Source organism: Malus domestica, chromosome 05, assembly GCF_042453785.1.
Source record: "Malus domestica chromosome 05, GDT2T_hap1".
Taxonomy (NCBI): domain Eukaryota; kingdom Viridiplantae; phylum Streptophyta; class Magnoliopsida; order Rosales; family Rosaceae; genus Malus; species Malus domestica.
The window spans coordinates 29,324,187-29,346,423 of record NC_091665.1 but is presented as its reverse complement, the minus strand read 5'-3'; the positions used below and the strand labels follow the sequence as shown (position 1 = coordinate 29,346,423).

Sequence of the window (22,237 nt, the reverse complement as noted above, 5' to 3'; positions counted from 1 at the left end):
CTAGTCAAATCATAGGTTTGTTTTCGGCAAACGAAACAAAGATGGACAATGATTGCTGCCCTCCCATTTCGCATGTCTTCCGTGCCCTCATGTTTTATGTGGTCACGGTTAAATCATGTCAACATTTTATATTATTATTTATTTTTATCTTATTATCTCTATAAAAAGATAATATAAAATGTTAACGTGGCTTAACAGTAACCATACAAACAAGAGGGCACGGATGATCATAGAAAATGGGAGGGCAGACAATCCGTGTCCAACAAAGATCTCCCATAGTCTGAATCTTTCATGATGTCATGACATAAAGGTGGGCTAACATTGGAAACTGGGTGTAGTCGGTACTCTTTTTTTTTTTTCATTTTTTGTTGTCGAAAACTATGATTTATTAAGCAGAAAATATGTTACAGGCTAACTCAAGAGAAGACAAAATAACTCAAAATATACTGGGGAAATCAGAAATGCAAAAGCCCAACACAATAAGCAAACAAACTAAAAGCCTCAACCCTATCCTCCAAACGCATAAAGCAGCTCCCGTCGTCGCCGTCGTGAACATCTTGCTAGCATCAAGGCAACAACAATAGAGAAAATGGCTAAGTGGTCAACTTGACCAAGACATTGTAGCACAAAAATTACAAATTTGTAACCAAAAGCACACCACAATAAGATTTCGTCATTGGAAACGCGAAACTAAGAAATAGTCATTGGATCCAAATTTCCTTCACCAACCCCTAAAAATATATACAAAAATAGTAACACATAGATAAATGTGAGGCTAAGGGTTACCTTACTTTGGCTGAAGCCGCAGAACACTTTGCCTCGAGGGGGTTTCAGCATGCTAGACGGGGAAGGAAAGTGAGGGAAGTCTGGCATCCATTTTCTGTTCAGAGCCACAAATCGAAGCAAAGGATGGGGTGGGAATGAGTCATAAAGAAGGGAGGTAAATGGAAAGGATGGGGGAGATGGAGGTTTGGATTTGATAAGGCACGACCATAGGAGAGAGAGGGTGGAAAACTAAATAATGAAAGGCAGTGAAAACTAATGAAAAGTGTCGGAGATGCTACGATGAACATTAAGAAAGAGTCATGAAGCCCAAATTCGAGACAAGCTCAAAAGAAAATTTGAAACCAATTAAGCTCAAAGAAAACTGAGACAAAGCTAAAAAAGAAAATTGAAATACGAGAAAAAGGGAAGATAAGGAGGAGAAAAAAGGGGGTTGCCACAGGCACCCAAGCCAAGGGACTAGGGTCGGCGGATGTGTTTGTGTTTTCGGCGAGAGAGATCCATGTTAGCTATTTCTTAGTCAATACTTTACATACAAGGTTTTGATATGGAATAAGATGCCTCATTAATCACGAGAGTAATGGTACATGTATTATGTTTATATATCTTACTCTAAATAAAGATGAAATTTGCTTGTATAATTGAGTTTTTGAAGAAAGTTGAGATTAACTTAAAAACTCATACAATATGATATATGGAGAGTAGCTCAACTCCTTATAAACTTATGCATACTCATTATCAACAGTTCTACTTCTATTAAAATTCCATTATTTAAGGAGTATGAAAATTCTTGGGTCATAGTATTTTGTTGATGTTGTGCTTATGAGAATACAAAATAACATCATGAAGTGACGATACTAGGTAGTATGTAAATCTTAGATTAGGTTTACATTGACATATACAAGATTTCCTCCGCAAAGTTGAGATTAACTAAAAAGAATTGATCTTTCCACAAGAAGAAAAACTTGTACGTGTAATGGACTGCATACGCTTATTTGTCTGTTTATTTTATTAGGTGAGACATGTCCGACAACATAAAAAAAACATAGATCGTTACAATTTGCTAGCAAAGTAATAAATTACAATTTACCATAAAGAAACATGCCACATTTGGCGTTTAGGCTGGGATGAGTGGAGGCTCATTAGTTTCTATGTATGTCGAAGCAAAGAAAAAAACAGCTTTTAAATTTTGTCCAAAGTTAGAAGATGATCGGGCATACCATAAATCACTTATGCGCATTGTTTTTGGAACGAAGTTTCTAAGAACATAAATTTTTTTTAAAGGAATTTCTATGTAAAAAAAAAAAAAACTTTCAGCATGGGAGTGACTTATACAATCTTTTTCACTTCCTGCACACCCCCTCTTTTTCTAGATCTTAATTTTGCTTGCTATACAACTCAACTCCAACATAATTATTTTGATACAGTTGACAAGCTTCGCTAATTCCTTTTATTGAGCACACTGTTCTAAAAATCGTTGCCTAGCGCCGCCTAAGCACTAAGTGGCTGGCCACCGCCCCGATTAATGCTTACAACAACAACAACAACAACAACAAAGCCTTTTCCCACTAAGTGGGGTCGGCTATATGAATCCTAGAACGCCATTGCGCTCGGTTTTGTGTCATGTCCTCCGTTAGATCCAAGTACTCTAAGTCTTTTCTTAGAGTCTCTTCCAAAGTTTTCCTAGGTCTTCCTCTACCCCTTTAGCCCTGAACCTCTGTCCCGTAGTCACATCTTCGAACCGGAGCGTCAGTCGGCCTTCTTTGCACATGTCCAAATCATCGGAGCCGATTTTCTCTCATATTTCCTACAATTTCGGCTACTCCTACTTTACCTCGGATATCCTCATTCCCAATCTTATCCTTTCTCGTGTGCCCACACATCCCACGAAGCATCCTCATCTCCGCAACACCCATTTTGTGTACGTGTTGATGCTTCACCGCCCAACATTCTGTGTCATACAACATCGCTGGCCTTATTGCCGTCCTATAAAATTTTCCCTTGAGCTTCAGTGGCCTACGACGGTCACACAACACGCCGGATGCACTCTTACACTTCATCCATCCAGCTCGTATTCTATGGTTGAGATCTCCGTCTAATTCTCCGTGCTCTTGCAAGATAGATCCTAGGTAGCGAAAACGGTCGCTTTTTGTGATCTTCGCTAGATTGCTCCGGTCATTAGTGTGGATAAGTATATAAATGGATAGAGATAGGAAAGCAAACACAAGATGTACGTGGTTCACCCAGATTGGCTACGTCCACGGAATAGAAGAGTTCTCATTAATTGTGAAGGGTTTACACAAGTACATAGGTTCAAGCTCTCCTTTAGTGAGTACAAGTGAATGATTTAGTACAAATGACATTAGGAAATATTGTGGGAGAATGATCTCGTAATCACGAAACTTCTAAGTATCGGAGTGTGTTGTCGTCTTGACTTGCCTTATCTGTCTCATAGGTAGATATGACATCTTCTCTGGAAGTACTCTTCCTCCATCCAGGGGTGGTATCTTTAACTGGTGGAGATGCACAAGGTAATGTATCAATTTCACTTGAAGCTTACTTGTAGTCTCAGGCTTGGTCAAGCGCGATACAAACCATGTAGTAGGAGTCCCCTAAGTCGCCGAGCTAGGGGGTCTGCTGAAAGAGGTGACAGACAAGGTAAGCAATCAGAGCTCCGACTGATTGTTCACCTTATCCCCATCTTGCAGCAGCATGAAGGATAAAGAGAAGAAAAATGAGAAGAGATGATATGAGATACTTTTGCTTTTGAAGAAGTAACTTTCCACATGCTTATTCTTGAACTGAGCTGGAGGGTTTTCTGGTTTCCTCCAGAGTATAAGGCCGACTGAAGAATTTGAGGGTCAAAACAAGTCCATCAAATCTAGAGTACGTTCCACCCTGCTGATATGGGATACTTTTGCTTTTGACAGAGTAATGGATGTATCGACACGTGTGCTGTTACGCTTATCTCCACATGCTTCCTTGTATCCTTCGCACTTGCCCTATCTGTTCCTCAAGCAGATGCGGAATCTTCCCTGGAAACATAAGATGTTGAAGATGAGTACTCGAGAGCAATGCCAGGTAAGTAATCAGGTAAGGAGTTCCAGGCAGTCAGTTCCTGGCTGGAAGCTTGATTCCAAGTGCTGACTGATTGCTCTCTTTCTCCTTGTCTTGCAGGTAAAAACAAGGCCAAAGGAAAAGACAGGGAAAAAGCATGATATGGGATACTCTTGCTTTTAACCCTGATGATATGAGATATTCTTGCTCTAGAATAGCTTGTTTGCAGAGGTATTATCGGGGGGAAAGAAAGCTGAATATTTCGAAAGGCTTCGTTGGGAGTGCCCTCTCAGATATGATGAAGGGTTGAGCATTTTTGCAGGTCTGCCTGTCCGTTGGGGATGGAGGTCGACATATATAGGAGTCTCCCTAACAACAAGTAGTAATGCTATTCTTTTACCCTGCTTGGTCATAGCAGGGTAGTGGGAGCTGCCAGTTTCACATGTTTTAACTCTGTCAGAGCACTTTGAAAAAGTGGTCTGTGGTATCTGGCTCTCGAGATTCGGAGAACGATGCCTCTTCGATTTTTGAGAAAGCAATCATGCTGGGGGTCTGGCTCTCGAGATTCGGATAGCAGTGTCTCTTCCATTTTTGAGGAAGTAATCATGTTGGGAGTCTGGCTCTCAAGATTCGGAGGGCGGTGCCTCTTCGATTTTGGAGCAAGCAATCCTGTTGGGAGTGTTGTCTCGAATGTGAGTAAAGGTTGGGCATGTTTGCTAGTCTACCTTGCCACGAAGCACAAAGGTTGACACACAGGGACTTTCCAATTATCCAGCAATGGTACTGTTCCTTTACCCTCTCTTCGCTTTTGAGAAAGTAGTCATGTTGGGAGTCTGGCTCTCGAGATTCGGAGGACGGTGCCTCTTCGATTTTGGAGCAAGCAATCTTGTTGGGAGTGTTTTCTCGAAAGTGAGTAAAGGTTGGGCATGTTTGCTAGTCTACCTTGCCACGAAGCACAGAGGTTGACACACAGGGACTTTCCAATTATCCAGCAGTAGTACTGTTCCTTTACCCTTGTGGGTAATAATATGGTAGCTAGACCTTCAAAATTTATGTGTCTAAACGTTGTTAGTGCTGTTTCTTTGCTATTATTTTACCTTTCTTGGTCAGAGCGATGTAGTGGGAGCTGCAAGCTTCACGTGCTCAACTTTGGCAGAGAACTTTGGCAAAGTTATCTGTGGTACCCATGAGCTATTGTTGCGTGTGGGAAGTGGGTGATTGAACAGTAAGATTCATGTGCTTTCTACTTCACCAGAAGTCTTCGACAGAATGCCCATAATTTCTGCAAAGCTGAGTGTGCGTGTGACAGGTGCTGACAAGGCTAGAAAAGTAGGTGCCTCTTCGATTTCTGAGATCGGCCCTCGTGGTCTCTGAGCAGCCCAGCTTTTGAGAAAGCGAGTGCCTCTTCGATTGATTCGGAGAACGATGCCTCATCGATTTTTGAGAAAGCAATCATGCTGGGGGTCTGGCTCTCGAAGATTCGGGGAGCAGTGTCTCTTCGATTTTTGAGAAAGTAATCACGTTGGGAGTCTGGCTCTCGAGATTCGGAGGGCGGTGCCTCTTCGATTTTGGAGCAAGCAATCTTGTTGGGAGTGTTTTCTCGAATGTGAGTAAAGGTTGGGCATGTTTGCTAGTCTACCTTGCCACGAAGCACAGAAGTTGACACACAGGGACTTTCCAATTATCCAGCAATGGTACTGTTCCTTTACCCTCTCTTCGATTTTTAAGAAAGTAGTCATGTTGGGAGTCTGGCTCTCGAGATTCGGAGGACGGTGCCTCTTCGATTTTGGAGCAAGCAATCTTATTGGGAGTGTTTTCTCGAATGTGAGTAAAGGTTGGGCATGTTTGCTAGTCTACCTTGCCACGAAGCACAGAGGTTGACACACAGGGACTTTCCAATTATCCAGCAGTGGTACTGTTCCTTTACCCTTGTGGGTAATAATATGGTAGCTAGACCTTCAAAATTTATGGGTCTAAACTTTGTTAGTGCTGGTTCTTTGCTATTCTTTTACCCTTCTTGGTCAGAGCGATGTAGTGGGAGCTGCAAGCTTCACGTGCTCAACTTTGGCAGAGAACTTTGGCAAAGTTATCTGTGGTACCCATGAGCTATTGTTGCGTGTGGGAAGTGGGTGATTGAACAGTAAGATTCATGTGTTTTCTACTTCCCCAGAAGTCTTCGACAGAATGCCCATAATTTTCGCAAAGCTGAGTGTGCGTGTGACAGGTGCTGACAAGGCTGGAAAAGTAGGTGCCTCTTCGATTTCTGAGATCGGCCCTCGTGGTCTCTGGGGAGCCCAGCTTTTGAGAAAGCGAGCGCCTCTTCGATTTCTGAGATCGGCATTCGTGGTCTTTGAGCAGCCCAACTTTTGAGAAAGCAAACGCCTCTTCGATTTCTGAGATCAACCCTCGTGATCTCTAAGCAGCCCAGCTTTTGAGAAAGCAAACGCCTCTTCGATTTCTGAGCAGGCGCCTCTTCGATTTCTTAAGCTCCGTCGAGTGCAGATTTTTATAGAGGCTGGCATTAAGTTCCAAAGCACACTTGAATCTCCACCAGTAGAAGCTTCATTCTTGCACTTCTAAGATCTTGATTTGTCCGACCTCTTCTCTCTTCAACACCTTTGAAAATGTCTGGCCCCTCCGACCGTCGTTTTGACTTGAACCTTGTTGAAGAGGCAGCCCCGCCTTCTCCAGACAACATATGGCGCCCATCTTTCGTCTCCCCTACTGGTCCTCTTACCGTTAGGGATTCCGTGATGAAGAATGATATGACCGCTGCGGTGGTGGCCAGGAACCTTCTCACTCCCAAAGATAACAGACTACTTTCCAAACGGTCTGATGAGTTAGCTGTTAAGGATTCGCTGGCTCTCAGTGTTCAGTGTGCAGGTTCTGTGTCTAATATGGCCCAACGCCTATTTGCTCGAACCCGCCAAGTTGAATCATTGGCGGCTGAAGTGATGAGTCTCAAACAGGAGATTAGAGGGCTCAAGCATGAGAATAAATAGTTGCACCGGCTCGCACATGACTATGCTACAAACATGAAGAGGAAGCTTGACCAGATGAAGGAAACTGATGGTCAGGTTTTACTTGATCATCAGAGATTTGTGGGTTTATTCCAAAGGCATTTATTGCCTTCGTCTTCTGGGGCTGTACCGCGTAATGAAGCTCCGAATGATCAACCTCTGATGCCTCCTCCTTCTAGGGTTCTGTCCAGTACTGAGGCTCCAAATGATCCCCCTCCGGTGCCTTCTCTTTCTGGGGCTCTACCGACTGCTGAGACTTCTCCTAAGCAACCTTTGTGAAGGCTCCGTCTTGTGTGTTTATTTTGACTCATGTATATGTACATATTTGTAGCTGATCGGGGATATCAATAAATAAGCTTTCCTTCATTTCAACGTATTGTGTTAAATACACCAAAGCCTTCTTCGCTAAGTTCTTTGAATTTTCTTTTGTTGAAGCTTGTATGTTGAAGCTTTCTGAGTGGAGCATGTAGGTTGGGGTAGTGTTCCCTTAATTTCCCGAGTGAGGAAAACTTCTCGGTTGGAGACTTGGAAAATCCAAGTCACTGAGTGGGATCGGCTATATGAATCTTAGAACGCCATTGTGCTCGATCCTGTGTCATGTCCTTTGTTAGATCCAAGTACTCTAAGTCTTTTCTTAGAGTCTCTTCCAAAGTTTTCCTAGGTCTTCCTCTACCCCTTCGGCCCTGAACCTCTGTCCCATAGTCGCATCTTCTAATCGGAGCGTCAGTAGGCCTTCTTTGCACATGTCCAAACCACCGTAACCGATTTTCTCTCATCTTTCCTTCAATTTCGGCTACTCCTACTTTACCCCGGATATCCTCATTCCTAATCTTATCCTTTCTCGTGTGCCCACACATCCAACGAAGCATCCTCATCTCCGCTACACCCATTTTGTGTACGTGTTGATGTTTCACCGCCCAACATTCTGTGCCATACAGCATCGCCGGCCTTATTGCCGTCCTATAAAATTTTCCCTTGAGCTTCAATGGCATACGGCGGTCACACAACACGCCGGATGCACTCTTCCACTTCATCCATCCAGCTTGTATTCTATGGTTGAGATCTCCATCTAATTCTCCGTTCTTTTGCAAGATAGATCCTAGGTAACGAAAACGGTCGCTCTTTGGTATTTCTTGATCTCCGATCCTCACCCCTAACTCGTTTTGGCCTCCATTTGCACTGAACTTGCACTCCATATATTCTGTCTTTGATCGGCTTAGGCGAAGACCTTTAGATTCCAACACTTCTCTCCAAAGGTTAAGCTTTGCATTTACCCCTTCCTGAGTTTCATCTATCAACACTATATCGTCTGCGAAAAGCATACACCAAGGAATATCATCTTGAATATGTCCTGTTAACTCATCCATTACCAACGCAAAAAGGTAAGGACTTAAGGATGAGCCTTGATGTAATCCTACAGTTATGGGAAAGCTTTCGGTTTGTCCTTCATGAGTTCTTACGGCAGTCTTTGCTCCTTCATACATATCCTTTATAGCTTGGATATATGCTACTCGTACTCCTTTCTTCTCTAAAATCCTCCAAAGAATGTCTCTTGGGACCCTATCATACGCTTTTTCCAAATCTATAAAGACCATGTGTAAATCCTTTTTCCCATCTCTATATCTTTCCATCAATCTTCGTAAGAGATAGATTGCCTCCATGGTTGAGCGCCCTGGCATGAACCCGAATTGGTTGTCCGAAACCCGTGTCTCTTGCCTCAATCTATGCTCAATGACTCTCTCCCAGAGCTTCATTGTATGACTCATTAGCTTAATACCCCTATAGTTCATGCAATTTTGTACGTCGCCCTTATTCTTGTAGATAGGCACCAAAGTGCTCGTTCGCCACTCATTTGGCATCTTCTTCGTTTTCAAAATCCTATTGAAAAGGTCAGTGAGCCATGTTATACCTGTCTCTCCCAAAAGTTTCCACACTTCGATTGGTATATTGTCTGGGCCTATTGCTTTTTTATGCTTCATCTTCTTCAAAGCTACAACCACTTCTTCCTTCCGGATTCGACGATAAAAAGAGTAGTTTCTACACTCTTCTGAGTTACTCAACTCCCCTAAAGAATCATTCATTTCATGTCCTTCATTGAAAAGATTATGAAAATAACCTCTCCATCTGTCTTTAACCGCGTTCTCTGTAGCAAGAACCGGCGTTTGAAAATTAAGAAATGGTGCCTAGACCTGTTGAGGCACCTGCTTAAACCGCCTTAAGCACCCACTTAGCCCGTTTAGACCCGCCTAGGTTGCAACTCACTTAGATTGAAAATAGATAAATTTCCTTTTGCATTTTATTGTTTCCAATAAATTGTAAGAGACTTCTTGAACACTTAAATAAACACACATTATATGTTTTCTCCCCATGTTTTCATTATGTTCTAATACTTCATAATATATATGTCATTATATTTTATAGTTTATGATGAAATTATATATATTTTAACTATAAACAGACACTTATTTACACGAAATACAATAGATTTACTTAAATCTGCCTAGCGTCTGGCGCTAGTTGTGCTAGGCTCCAGCCCGCCGCCCGACTAGCGCCTAGCATCTTTTAGAACCTCGATTGAGTGTAATGATGTAAATCTTAATGAGGTTAAATGTGCAACGTCAAGCAATTCAACTTTCTCAATCTGAAAAGTGCATGGTTAAAAAAGGTTAACTCTATCATTTTGACTTGGTTGCTTTATTCAATTCAATAGCCAAAAATTTTTGATACGTTGGTGGATAAATAATCTCTCCTTAAGAAACAGCCTCCAAACAAGAAATTGGGCTTTTTTATTAATCATAAAGAACTTAGCTGGGCTTTTTCTCTTTTATATCCGAAAATTTGTCCAGTAATTATACGATGTTGAGGCTGGTACTCGATTAAAAACCCGGCCCACCAAATTTCCCACTTTAAAAACCCGCCGTACCTCCGCATTCTAACCGCAGATAGCAGAAGCCAAACGACTCAGAGACAACGACTCAGAGACAAATTAGGGTTAGGGTTTTCTCAATCGTTAGTGCCTAATCAGCTAAGCAGAGTAATCGCGACAATGATCTACGACGTCAACTCCCCCCTCTTCCGATCCTTCCTCAGCCAGAAGGGTGGCTCCTCCGACAAAAGGTCTTCCCTTTTCCTCAATCCCTCTCTCTCTCTCTCTCTCTCTCTCTCTCTCTCTCTTTATGCTTTTAGGGTTTATCTTTCTTGTTCCTTTCTTGTAAAATTGGGGCATTTTGTTTCGACTATTGCGTATATATTTTTGGTGACGAAAACTTTGGCATTCTTATATTGTTGAAATGAAAGTGATGAAAAGATTACAATTTGTTGTTGATAATTTGGGATTTCAATCAGCCCAAGGAATAAGACTTTTTATTCAATTTCATGCATTTTTTTTTTCTTATGTGGGTGTTTCTTTTTATCTTTCCCAGCTGAGGTTTTGCTCCAATTTGTATGTCAGTTGTGTGTTCTATCAAAAAGATTGTTTTTGTGTTATATCTGTGGATGGGGAGTTGATGATTCTTGGGTTTTTCGTAGCAGTCTTGTTTAGTCTAGCTTTTGCATCGGCGTTACTAAACTCAATTTCACATTTGGGTTTTGTGTATAAAGTATACATCATAATCTGTCGAGTGCAAGGTTTTATGTATACAAAGAGTATGTATGTTAAATGTGTGATCGGTTGCTAGTTTTTAAGGTGCAGCTCTCTGTTGTTCTTTTCGCTTATATAGTCTCCCAACATTACGTGTTGAGAGTCAAGTGTCATCTATGCCATGAGATTTGATGCAAACTTGTTCGTTAACCGTTGTAGTGGAACTCATTTTACTTAATTGAAGCTGTCTTGAGTTATCCCATTTGGATACTTTAAACTTATTATGCAATTTTAGATGGTGTATATGGGGTGTTAATTTTTGGAAAGGTGTATTATCTGATAAGAAGGAAAGGGGTGTTAATGTCTCGATGAGTGCTTCTGAAGGGTATAACAGCTTTCGGTAACAGGGCTCCCCTTCTATATAGTTATTTTTCGTGTTCCTTCAGTTCTTGCTGTGCTCCTTGAAACTTTAATATGTAGAATTGATACGCTATTAGGCTCTGATAGTTCTTTTTCTATTTGGTGCACTCTGCCTCATCACCTTTTTACATGTTTCTTTTTTCCTTTCCTGTTCTGTGCGATCGGTTTGTTTTCATTAGATACGTCCTAACATATCGTTTTATTTTGTTGGGAACTCCAGGAAGTTGGAAGAGCAGAAGCCGAAGGAGCATCGACCAAAGGCCAGTGAGAATAAGCCTGTTATGAATGAGTGACAACAGATTGACATATAAGCTATGAATTGGTTTAGGACCCTTGGTGTTGTTAACTAGATGAGTACTATGTGTTTAAGACAAGATTATTGCTACGTATTGGCTTTTCGGTAACTTCTTAAGCAACCATTTATGGTTATATGTACTTTTGACCGTTGGAATTATGATTTACACTCATTTGAGTTGCACACAGAGCAACCCAGAAAGCCAAATGACCAGAAAACTCAGTAAAACAAGCCAGGAATGGGATTCCTGGGCCACCCATCAAGAATAAGAAGCAAACAAGCCATTTGGGTATAGTGCAATGAATTCATGACACAATTTTTTTTAAGGGAGACTTTGGATGCGGTCTTTAGCTATGAATATTTTTTGACTGAAATCTTGTTGGTTTTTCAATTTTTGATCCAAGTTTTTGAAATTAATGTGATAATTTATTTCTATGTACGTTACTATATTTTTTAAATTAAAAATTGAAATTTATAGTTGTTTATATTAATGAGATTTTAAATAAAAAACCATAATTTGTGGGATTAAAAATATTAAAATATAAATATACTATTGTCTGTGTGTGTGTATATATATATATATATAAACATGGTACATTAATCAAAATTAAGCAAAACATCATTGAATCAAAACATGGGTACATTCTTCAAAATCACAAAAAGAAAAAAAAAGAAAAAAAAAAAGATATTAGGCTTAATAAAATTAGTAAATTTCTTTGATTAAATTTAACGTGGATACATTTTCAAATCAAAGAAAAAAGAATGTACCCATATAAGATTAAAAATGGATTAGGAAAAAAATTGAATAATTTTATATAAAAAAAATGGTACATTTTACATATAACAAATTGGTATATTTAAGAATGAGTACATTTTAAGATTAAAAATTAAAAACAAAAGTACATGAATGGTACATATAATTAGCATGGGTACATTTAGCAAAATTAAAAATGGGTACATATAAATAAATAAAATGGGTACAAATACAAATAAAACTTTATAAAATATGGGCAAAAAAAGAAATTAATATATGGGTACAAATTAAAACTAAAAAGAAAATTGGTACAAATTAAAAAAGGGTTGGAAATTAAAAATGGGTACAAACTAAAAATAAAAATATATGATAAAAAATTTAGCCATAAATATAAATATACTAATTGTAACATTTTAAATATTAAATGAATATGTTTAGAAATAAAAAATATTTTATTATTGAAATAATTAATGATGTTATTAATATCAAGGATCTTGATCAAAAATTGAAAAGTAATAAGGTTTTAATCAATGAAGTAGCAAAAGGAAGGATGAGAACTTAATTTCCATTTTTTTTTTTATTTTTGACACAAATCTTTGTGGGATTTACTTAGTAATGTATTTGGATCTTTTTGGGTTTTCCTCAAAGATCATGTCTACCCACAATAAGCCAAATCTAAAACTGTATAACCGGTAAATTAAGGGTTTGGGGTTTTTGTGTCGAATTGTATTCGTTTATTTTCTTTCCTACATATGCATGTTTTAATGGTTTTTTTTTTGTCTAATTTTTAGTAAGGATGAGGGAAGACTTAAAATATAGGCAATTCGAATTGAAATACATTATGGAGTGGGTCTCACAAAAACCTGTGTCAAAGTTGTGTAAAAAAATTATCGTGACGGTTCTGCCCCTGTATAATTTTCAAACCATTCAATTGCAAGCACCAATTCACACAATAAATAAGCAAAATACCTGAAATTTGCATCCCAAGGTCTTTCTCTGTCGTAATTGTTGGGATGCAAATTTCAGGTTTTTTGCTTATTTATTGTGTGAATTGGTGCTTGCAATTGAATGGTTTGAAAATTGAAATGTTGTGAAACTAAATAGGTCGGTTTCGAATTCAGCAAGAAGTAATGGATTGGAATTACAAAAGAGAGAGACCTTCTTGGGATGCAAATTTTAGGTTTTTTGCTTGTTTATTGTGTGAATTGGTGCTTGCAATTGAATGGTTTGAAAATTGAAATGTTGTTAAGCTAAATAGGTCGGTTTCGAATTCAGCAAGAAGTAATGGATTGGTTTCAAAATTTAGCAAGCAATGGATGGGTGGTAAAACGGGAAGTTTGGTCGCGGGAAAAACCCATTCTTTGAAAAAGCTCCAAAAGAATCCCCTTCTAAGCCGCCGGCCCTAGCCTTTGGTTTTTGGGTCAGTGGCAGTCCTCATTTCTCTCTTCCTTTATTCTGCTTTTCCTTCTTCTCTTCCTTTTCTTCTCTGTTTCCATGTTTTTTTATGAGCTTTGTCTCATCTATCTGAGCTCTTATCTCAGTTTTGTACCCGCTCTTCAACCAACTGCTGCTCACCACCATCTATCTCCTCCCTCCCCATCACACCCTTTTCTCCTACCTCCCTCTTCCTGCCCTTCATCCTTTCCAACTCTTAACCAGGAATTAGATCTCAGAGTGTTGGGTTTTATCTTGACTCAAGGCCCAACCTTCATAACTTACTGTCAATCCAGCTTACCGGAAAAATTGGGAGAAGTGTGAAATGATTCAAGTCGGAACAAGGGTGTTTTACACACCCCCTTCGCCCTCCCCCTCCTCCTATTACTTTTGGTGACTTTTCTTGCAAGTGTGGCTATGGAGGCTTAAGCTCTTGGTGGATTGACTGTGCTTAATACTGTCAGATCTAGTTTTTGGTTAGGGTGCATTTTTTAGTTTGGTGTGATATCTTCCTTCGCGGAGGTAGTAGCGGTTGTGGCTGAGTTTTGGCGCTTGGAGATTAGGGTTTTATTGTTCACTGCTTCTTTTGTAGTCTACGGGCCTAAATTTGTGTGGGTCTCCCTTTGTGGCTGAGGTTGTAGCTCTTTTTTTTTTGGGCTTGGTTTCTTTTTTATGTTTGCTTTGTTGTGTAGGACTTTGTGTTTTGTTTAGGTTTAGGCCTTTCTTAATACAAATTGTATTTCTCTTTCATTAATGAAGCTTCATTCTTGTCCAAAAAAAAAAATAAATTGGGTGGGTGGTAATTGTTAGCTGAATTCGATCGAGAGATAGAGTGAGGAACTGAAGGCATAGTCCCAAACTGTACCGAAAAACTGAGTTCTTTCTTTGGAATTATTGAATTTTTCTATTTGGTTTTGGTTTTCGAAATCTCATCACGAAAGAGATCGGTTTGGGATTCCGTTTATGTTTTTAGGATTGGAAGTATATTCTTTATTTACAGCATCTCCAATCTATTTTTTGTTGTCCAAAAAGTAAATAAAAATGCAAATTTACATACTTTGGAGATCTTGCCAGTTAAAGAGAAAAATAAATGAAATCTTAAATTTGCATCTTTCTCATTAGAGTATAATTGAAATATACATCTTTCGAAAATATAAAGTGAGGTGTAAATGTTGCTTTTACCTCTCAAATTTAAGTGTTTTCACTGGAGATGCCCTTAATAACTTTGATTTCTCCCTCAATTGAATGAGTTGACATTGCTAGTTTACTTTCTTAGGCATAAACATTGGGCTTTGCCCTCCATGGCCATAAAAGTAGAAAATAAAACAAAATCTGTTAATTTATTTGACCACATAAATTCTTGATGATTAAAAATGACCAGGAAAATTTTGTTTGAACTCATATAACATTTTTCTACATCTAATTTAAACTCTAGATATGAAATGTCTTTATTACGCTATTGCAAAATCACCATTTAGTAGAAGACAAAATTAACAATAAAAATAAGATTTATCAATAAACCTACCCCAAATAATCAAACCCTAAAAAAAATGATAGCACCAGTACAAAATTACAAATCATCTTATTAAAAAATTGATGAGCAATATGGTTTTTATACTTATGTTTATGATTCTTTCTCTTACACCAAAAATAACAGCATCCATTACAAATGAACAATAAGTTTTCTCACCGCAGATCAAAGCTTCTTGTGTGTTATTCGGTGATTTCTACTCTTCCCTATTCACTTCTCGATTATTTTTATGTTGTGTAGTGTTCTTTCCTTCACTTCTATATGTTTATCATCTCCAGCTCTCCAGCTAACATCTGCATACTATTCGGCATCTGCTATGTGTTTCAATAGGTTTTTTAAATGGGACACTTTGGATGCGGTCCCTAACTATCAATATTCTTTGATTGAAACCTTGTTAGTTTTTAGTTTTTTGTTGAGATCCTTAACATTAATGTAATAATGTAAGTTACTATATTTTTAAATTAAAAATTAAAAATTGAAATTTGTAATTGTTTATATTAATGAGATTTTAAATAAAACCCATAATTTATGGGATTAAAAATAATAAAATATAAATTATACTCTCTATTATATTGTGTGTGTGTGTATATACATATATGTATGGGTACATTAACCAAAATTAACAAAAAAAGTTATTGTACCAAAACATGAATACATTCTCAAATTAACGAAAAAGAATGTACCCATATAAGTTTAAACATGGATTAAAAAATTTGAATGGATTTTATATTAAAAAATGGTACATTTTACATATAACAAATTGATATATTTGAGAATGGGTACATTTAAGATTAAAAAAATTGAAAATTTATATGAATGGGTACATTTAAGATTAAAAAATTGAGAATCTTTTTATATATAAAAAAACTAATAGGTACAAACTTAATTTAATTTAATTTTTTTTTATTTTGGAAATGTTTGAATTGAAAATTAATTAGAAGTTTAATAGAGGTGTGAGTATTAAACCCTAAATTAATTACTAATTTTTATATTAAAAATTATATAATAAACATTTAAATTCATTATCACATTAATGATAGGGACTTAAATCAAAATTTAAGAACTAATAAGGTCTTAGTCAATGAACAGTAAGAACTAGGGACATGATACTAATTTTTCCTTTTTAAATTAAGGATAATTAACAACTCATCACAATAATTAATCTGATTTACATATTTCTATGAGGCGATATGCAATCATATACATGATTACCTGCAACAAATATTATGCATTCCATTAATATGAAGTAGTATCATTAAGGGTAAATTACATAGAAGCCCCTTAGGTTTGAAGTTTATTACAACCCCATACAACATCTTTAAAACATTTCACTTTCATCCTCACGTACTATTTTATTTCAAAATAACACCTCCGTTACATTTTCCATCAATTGATTCGTTAAGCGTTGACGTGGCTGCCACATTTGTGCTACGTGGCAAAAAAAATAATTTTTAATTAAAAAAAAAACCTGAATCTTCTAAATAAATATATAAAAAAAAACCAAAAACAAAAGCTGAAACACACCTCCCCACAACCCCCACTTCATCTTCCCTCCTCCCCTCCCCCACCCAACCTGCAACCCAGAAGAAGAAGAAAAAAAAAAAACCCATCTTCATCTTCCCCGACCCCCCTTCCTTGCAATCCACCCCTTTCTTCCCCCTCCCGTCTTCCCCAAACCCACCGCACCCATCCTCCACGTCCTCCTCCGCACCTACCCTTGCACCTACCCTCCGCACCCACCCATCTTCCCTTCTCTATACACCCCACTCCTTAAATCCACACCCATTGGGGAAGACGGGATCTGGGTTGTAGGGAAAGGGAGATGGTTTTTTTTTTTCTTTTCTAGGTTGCAGGTAGTGGGTGCGGAGGAGGAGGTGGAGGATGGGTGCATAGTGTGTTTGGGGAAGATGGGAGGGGGAAGAAAGGGGTGGGTTGCAGGGAAGGGGGGTCTGGGAAGATGAAGATGAGTTTTTTTTTTTTTTGGGTTGCAGGTTGGGCTCGGGTGGGTGGGGGGGGGGGGAGATGGGAAGATGGGTGAGCGGAGGAGGTGGAAGATGGGTGCGGAGGAGGATGGGTGGGAGTGGTTTTGGATTTGGGTTGTAGGGAGGGACGACCGATGGGGAAGATGATGAAATGGATGGGGTTTCGGCGGCCGGGGGTGGGGGCAGAAGTGGGGTGGGGTGATGGGATCTGGGTTTTCTAAGTTTTTTTGTTGAAGATTTAGGTTTTTTTTTTTAAATAAAAAAATAAAAAATTATTTTTTTGCCAATGTGGCAGCCACGTCATCACTTAATGGATCAATGGATGAAAAATGTAACGGATGTATTATTTTGAAATAAAATAGTACGTGAGGTATGAAAGTGAAATGTTTTAAAGATGTTGTATGATATTGTAATAGTCTAATAGATCTCAAACATGAGAGGCTACTATGTAATTTACCTTATCATTAATTACAAATAAAATGCTCTGTTTGGGTTTTTTATTTTAAATGGGTGTACAAATAAATTAACGTATTGAACAGGGTTTGTCAGGGTAGTTAAGATAGTAAATTTAAGTTTAAAGAGATATTAATAGTTTAATTAACAATAAATTGAGTGTAAAAGGTAAGTCAAGTATAGTCACGTTCAGTTACCTGCATCTGAAACTTCTTTCTGAATTCATGGGAATTGCTTTTCGTTTCTCTTTACAAAGCCAATAGCATATAGCATAAGTTCAAAACAGCCAAAGTTTCATGACTGAGGCATATAGCAAGTTGTTCAATTTTGGACACTGTTCTAAAAATCCCCGCTTGGTTCGGCCTAGACGCTAGACGGTTGGCCACCGCCCCGATTAATATCTTGGCGTTTGAAAATTAAGAAAATGACGCCTAGACCTGCTGAGACGCCCTCCTAGACCACCTAGGCACCCGCTCAGACCTGCTTAGGCATCCACCTAGGTTGCAACTCACTTAGATAGTAAATAGATAACTTTCATTTTGTATTTTATTTTTTTAATAAATTGTAAGAAACTTATTGAATACTTAAATGAATACACATTATATACTTGTTTCCCATGTTTTTCCTTATATTCCAATACTTCATAATATACATGTCATTCTATGTTGTAGTTTATAATGAAATTATATATATTTTAAGTATAAATAGACACTTATTTACACGAAATATAAAAGATCTACTTAAATCCTCCTAGTTCGCTTAGGAGCTAGGCCTCAATCCGCCGTCCGACTAATTCCTAGCGTCTTTTGGCAGACATCGTCTAAAAACACTGAAAAGTAAAAACCATGTCTAAGTTTCGGAGGCGTTTGTAATATCAACAACCTTAACCTTGCCCTCGGCAGACATATCCTCGGAAGCAGCTTTAGAGTTGACCGGAGAAATCGCTTTAGGTATTTCCTTAGAGTCGGCGCTTGATTCGGCTCCCTCAGACGCCTCAAGCACCGCGATTTCGTCTGATAAGCTATGAGGAATTGGAAAGTTGGCCTTTTTGATAATTTCATCACCCAATGGAGATTGAACTTTGGAATTACTAGCGGTTTGATTGCACTCTTCCTGAAGTTCGTGTACAGAAGCATTCAAACCTGGCATTTTTGCTTCCTTTTCTTCCAACTTCTTCTTTAAAGCTCCAATCTCATTTAGCTGTTCATTGATTTTTTAGAGAAGCTGCACTGTTCTTTGTCTGCAATGATAATAAATCAGCATTTAGTGCATTCACTTTCTTCTTGTCAAGCTCCTCTTGTCGTAGAATCTTTTTCATTTCATGGTTTAGCATTTTATTTGATTCCCTGAGTGCTACGCACTCTTTGTTGGAAGAGTCAAGTGCGTATGCCATCATCGTCTTGAAGGTTAGGTACCTTTTCTGATCAATGCTCCTAGCACTCTTGAACTCATTGAAAAGATCTACACTTAAAGTTCTATCCATGCCAACGATGTATCTCTGATGAATGGCATCGAGTTTGCTCATTTCCTCTTTGCACAGTTGATCGAACTGTGCTTGAGCTTCATTTATATTGATGCTTTCATGTTCTTCATCATTTTGCTTCCTTTTCTGTTTGTTCTTTTTCTTCTTCAAATTTTTATCAACCTCTGCCATCTCATCTTTGTTTGCTTCCTCTTTTTGGTGGGAATGATCATCCAATTTATCATCTTCAGGTTGAGCATAAGGAATGACATCACTTTGCTTTCTTTTCTTTGTTCTTGTTTTTTCTTGTTTTTTCTTCGAAGATTCTTCTTGTGGTTGAGCACAAGGAATGACACCATCAATCTGCACACAATCACATTATATACTTGTTAACTTACATAGTAATGTAATTATTTTTGGTTGATAAACAAAGTCAAAGATTGATAAACATAAACTACTTCTAGAACTGCAAATTGGAATTATTTACGAATTTGCAGTAAGACATTATTTCTGAAATTGTAAACCGTTATTATTTTGTTTAAGTGTTTACTGACAATATTTTGTTGTTAATTATGTTTCTAAATAAAGAGACCATTATTTTTATAGAATTGCAAATTGAAAACAGCTATAGAAATGCACTATTTCTAGAAGCGTAAACATGAAATATTTGTGAAATTGTAAACTGCAAATAGTCATTATTTACTGAAATGTAGAGTGAAATAACTTGATTATTGGTCATTTTGATTTGTTCAACTGGGACATCTTTGATTGCTTTGTGTATCATACTTGTATCCCATCTTGCAATTGCCGGAATCATGTTTTCTCGTCCTTTGACCGTCTTAACCACATTTGTATGAAGACATATCCAATACTGTACGAACCAGGAAACTGAAGTTAGTTTTGTGAAATTTATAAAAAAACAATTCATGCTCTTCGTACTATTATTCTTATTTCTTACCAAAACAAAGACGGTGCAGCCGCTAATTGTTGGTTCTTCTCCTCTATCTTTTTTCTTCTTCTGTGCTTTGTTTATCATCTTGAGGAGGTAATCTTTCACTCCTTTCGCCCAGTTATATTTACTGATCTCATCCAACTCCCCACATATCTTTAAGAAACTCCAGGTAATATACGTTCCAGAATTAGCAAAAAGAAGTGATTGGATGAGATGAGCACAGATTATGGAAGTAGTATCTTTTGCACCTTGAGGAGATTGGTCCAGGAGTGATTTTTCATAGGCTTCTATTAGTTGCTTCCTTTTGACAACGTTTGCATGCTTAAAATATTTGTCAACGAAGGGGTCCTCTTTTCCATGTTTCGTGGACTTGTCTGTGTTTGGAAGCTCCACTCCTCTGTTGTTCAGACCAAATATCTGAACAACATCATCGTTTGTTATTCCCTTTGCTTCATTATCTCCAAACTTGAATTTTTGCTCCTTTGAGTTGTAGCATTGCATGATCTTTATTAAGTCCATACCGGACTTCTTCTTTCTATCCGTGGCGATCAATATGTCATCCATGTACACTTTTAGTAGACTCCAAAACGGTGTCTTGGCTAACTCGTCGCAGATGTCTTGACGTTGTTGAATTGTAGGCTTGTACAATTGCATGGCATCTGCAAAGCCCATCATGTTGCATCTATATTGCAGATAATCCTTCTTCTTTTTTGTTGGGCTTTTCTTAGCAAAAGTCTTTATCCTCGGTTTCTTGGTTTCTTTCATCTGCAACAATGACAGTTTAAAATTTTGACACTATTTCTGGAACTACAGTAAAATAACTCACACTATTTTTGGAACTACAGTAAGATAACACACACTATTTCCGAAACTGAACCAAAATAACCCACACTATTTCTAGAATTATAGCAAAATAACACATATCACTCTACTTCTGGCAAGTGTCTTTTAACATGTAAATAAAACCTTCATATCAAATATTAACCAATTCTTACCCTCTCTGGCTGAATGACATCATTTGAAGGCATGCGGTTTGGATCTTGAGGAGAAATTTCTTTGTCCCAAAAACTGGGAAGTGGAACTAAAGCATTACTTTCCCCTGCAAGCACCAACCAGCAATTTGGTGAACAATATTCACCTAGACCAAATAATAAATACAGAAAGATAACCTATTGGAACAATTCTCAGTCACCAAAACTGATCAGGAAGCATTGACATGTGATCATATTACACAGGTCAAAACTCATAAGAATAAACACGCTAAACACAATCATCAGCAGAACAATATAGGCTATCAAACAAAATCACATTTCAGCTAATTCTTACCGGAGAACAGTCTCATGCGTTTGCGCTTTCTTAAGCTCACCATGGTTGATTTTATGTCATTGATCTCTTGGTGGCCGTTCTCATGTATCAAGCTACTTCTTCGATAAAGAAAAATCAAAGTGATGTAATGTACATTTGAATTTCAAGTGGAATTGATAAAGCAATTGAAACTACTATAACATGTTTTTGGATACTGATGTACTAAAGCCTGATATATATGTATGAACAAGGTACCCCACCAAAAGAGCAAAACATAATTCAAGTAACAAAAGAGAAGGAGCCTTGAAGGAACTGGCAACCAATAAATTCATTAGCAACAGTCTGACGGTTAAAGGCACGGCGGATGAAACCTAATATTTACAATGAGCAAGATGAAAGATCACCCAATAGTCGCATGATCAGAGAGTGAAACTCGATTTCAATTGGTAAAGCTGTATGTAACTGGTAAATGTTTTCGTCACACGGCTTCAAAAAGCATCTAAATTAAAAAAATTCATAATTTCTGAACCTGGAAAGTTAGAGCTGTTAGTAAAATACAAAAAGCAGCAAAACCCATAAGCCAAAATGTAAACTTGAACTCCAAAGACAAAGCCATAACATAAAAATAAAGAACAACCCACAAAGCCATCAAATAATTACTCTTTTTTACTTGAATCTCATCAATGCAAAATGCCCATGGCCAGAAACCCAGTACACAATCCAGGATTGAAAGACCCATCAAAGAAAAAGATGAAAAGAAAAAGCAAATGGAAAGAGAAAGTCAGTACCTTTGCAGCTCAAGAGGGCAGAGTGAGTTGGTGGAATTCCTGAAAAGCCATAACCCAGAAAGTCAAATGATCAGAAAACTCAGTAAACAAACCAGTAATGAGATTCTTGGACCACCCATTAAGAAAAAAAAAAAGGAAGAAACAAGCGATCGGGAAGAAAAAGTTAGTACCTTTTGCAGCTCAGGAGGTAGAGTGAGACTGTCAGAGCGAGTCGGAGGAATCCCTGAAAGCGGGAGGAGATGGGGATTTAAGGAAGGGGGAATGTGAGGAGAGGGTCTTGCTCGGGAAGACGGATGGTTATTCCTTCTGAGTTGATGCTCAGTAGTAGTCGAGAGGGTCTTCCTCGGGAAGACGAATGGATCCTTCTGCGTTAATGCTCTATATAAATCAGTAGGAACTATTTGGGTTCGAATCAATTTGT

The 22,237-nt window shown here is 38.0% G+C and overlaps 2 protein-coding genes across 7 annotated transcripts; one reads left to right on the top strand and one right to left on the bottom strand.

Annotated features, from left to right (window-relative positions):
• Positions 1–9,775: 9,775 nt before the first annotated feature.
• LOC103419919 (wound-induced basic protein) lies at positions 9,776–11,356 on the top strand. Its single transcript, XM_008358005.4, has 2 exons — positions 9,776–9,977; positions 11,081–11,356. The coding sequence occupies exons 1-2, from the start codon at positions 9,907–9,909 to the stop codon at positions 11,151–11,153; spliced, it is 144 nt and encodes a 47-aa protein (XP_008356227.1). The 5' UTR covers positions 9,776–9,906; the 3' UTR covers positions 11,154–11,356.
• Positions 11,357–17,974: 6,618 nt separating this feature from the next.
• Positions 17,975–22,237, bottom strand: LOC103435860 (uncharacterized). 6 transcript variants are annotated; one of them, XM_029102485.2, is made up of 7 exons: positions 21,987–22,237; positions 21,817–21,855; positions 21,050–21,147; positions 20,719–20,822; positions 19,730–20,488; positions 19,496–19,642; positions 17,975–19,134 (listed from the first exon to the last, which is right to left on the bottom strand). In XM_029102485.2, exons 3-7 carry the CDS (start codon positions 21,090–21,092, stop codon positions 18,514–18,516), a joined length of 1,674 nt encoding a protein of 557 aa, XP_028958318.2. In that variant the 5' UTR covers positions 21,093–21,147; positions 21,817–21,855; positions 21,987–22,237; the 3' UTR covers positions 17,975–18,513. The 6 variants fall into 6 exon arrangements, with proteins under 6 accessions (XP_028958318.2, XP_070678648.1, XP_028958319.2 ...); XM_070822547.1 differs by having other exon boundaries at positions 17,975–19,136; positions 19,513–19,642; XM_029102486.2 differs by having other exon boundaries at positions 21,050–21,144; positions 21,987–22,227.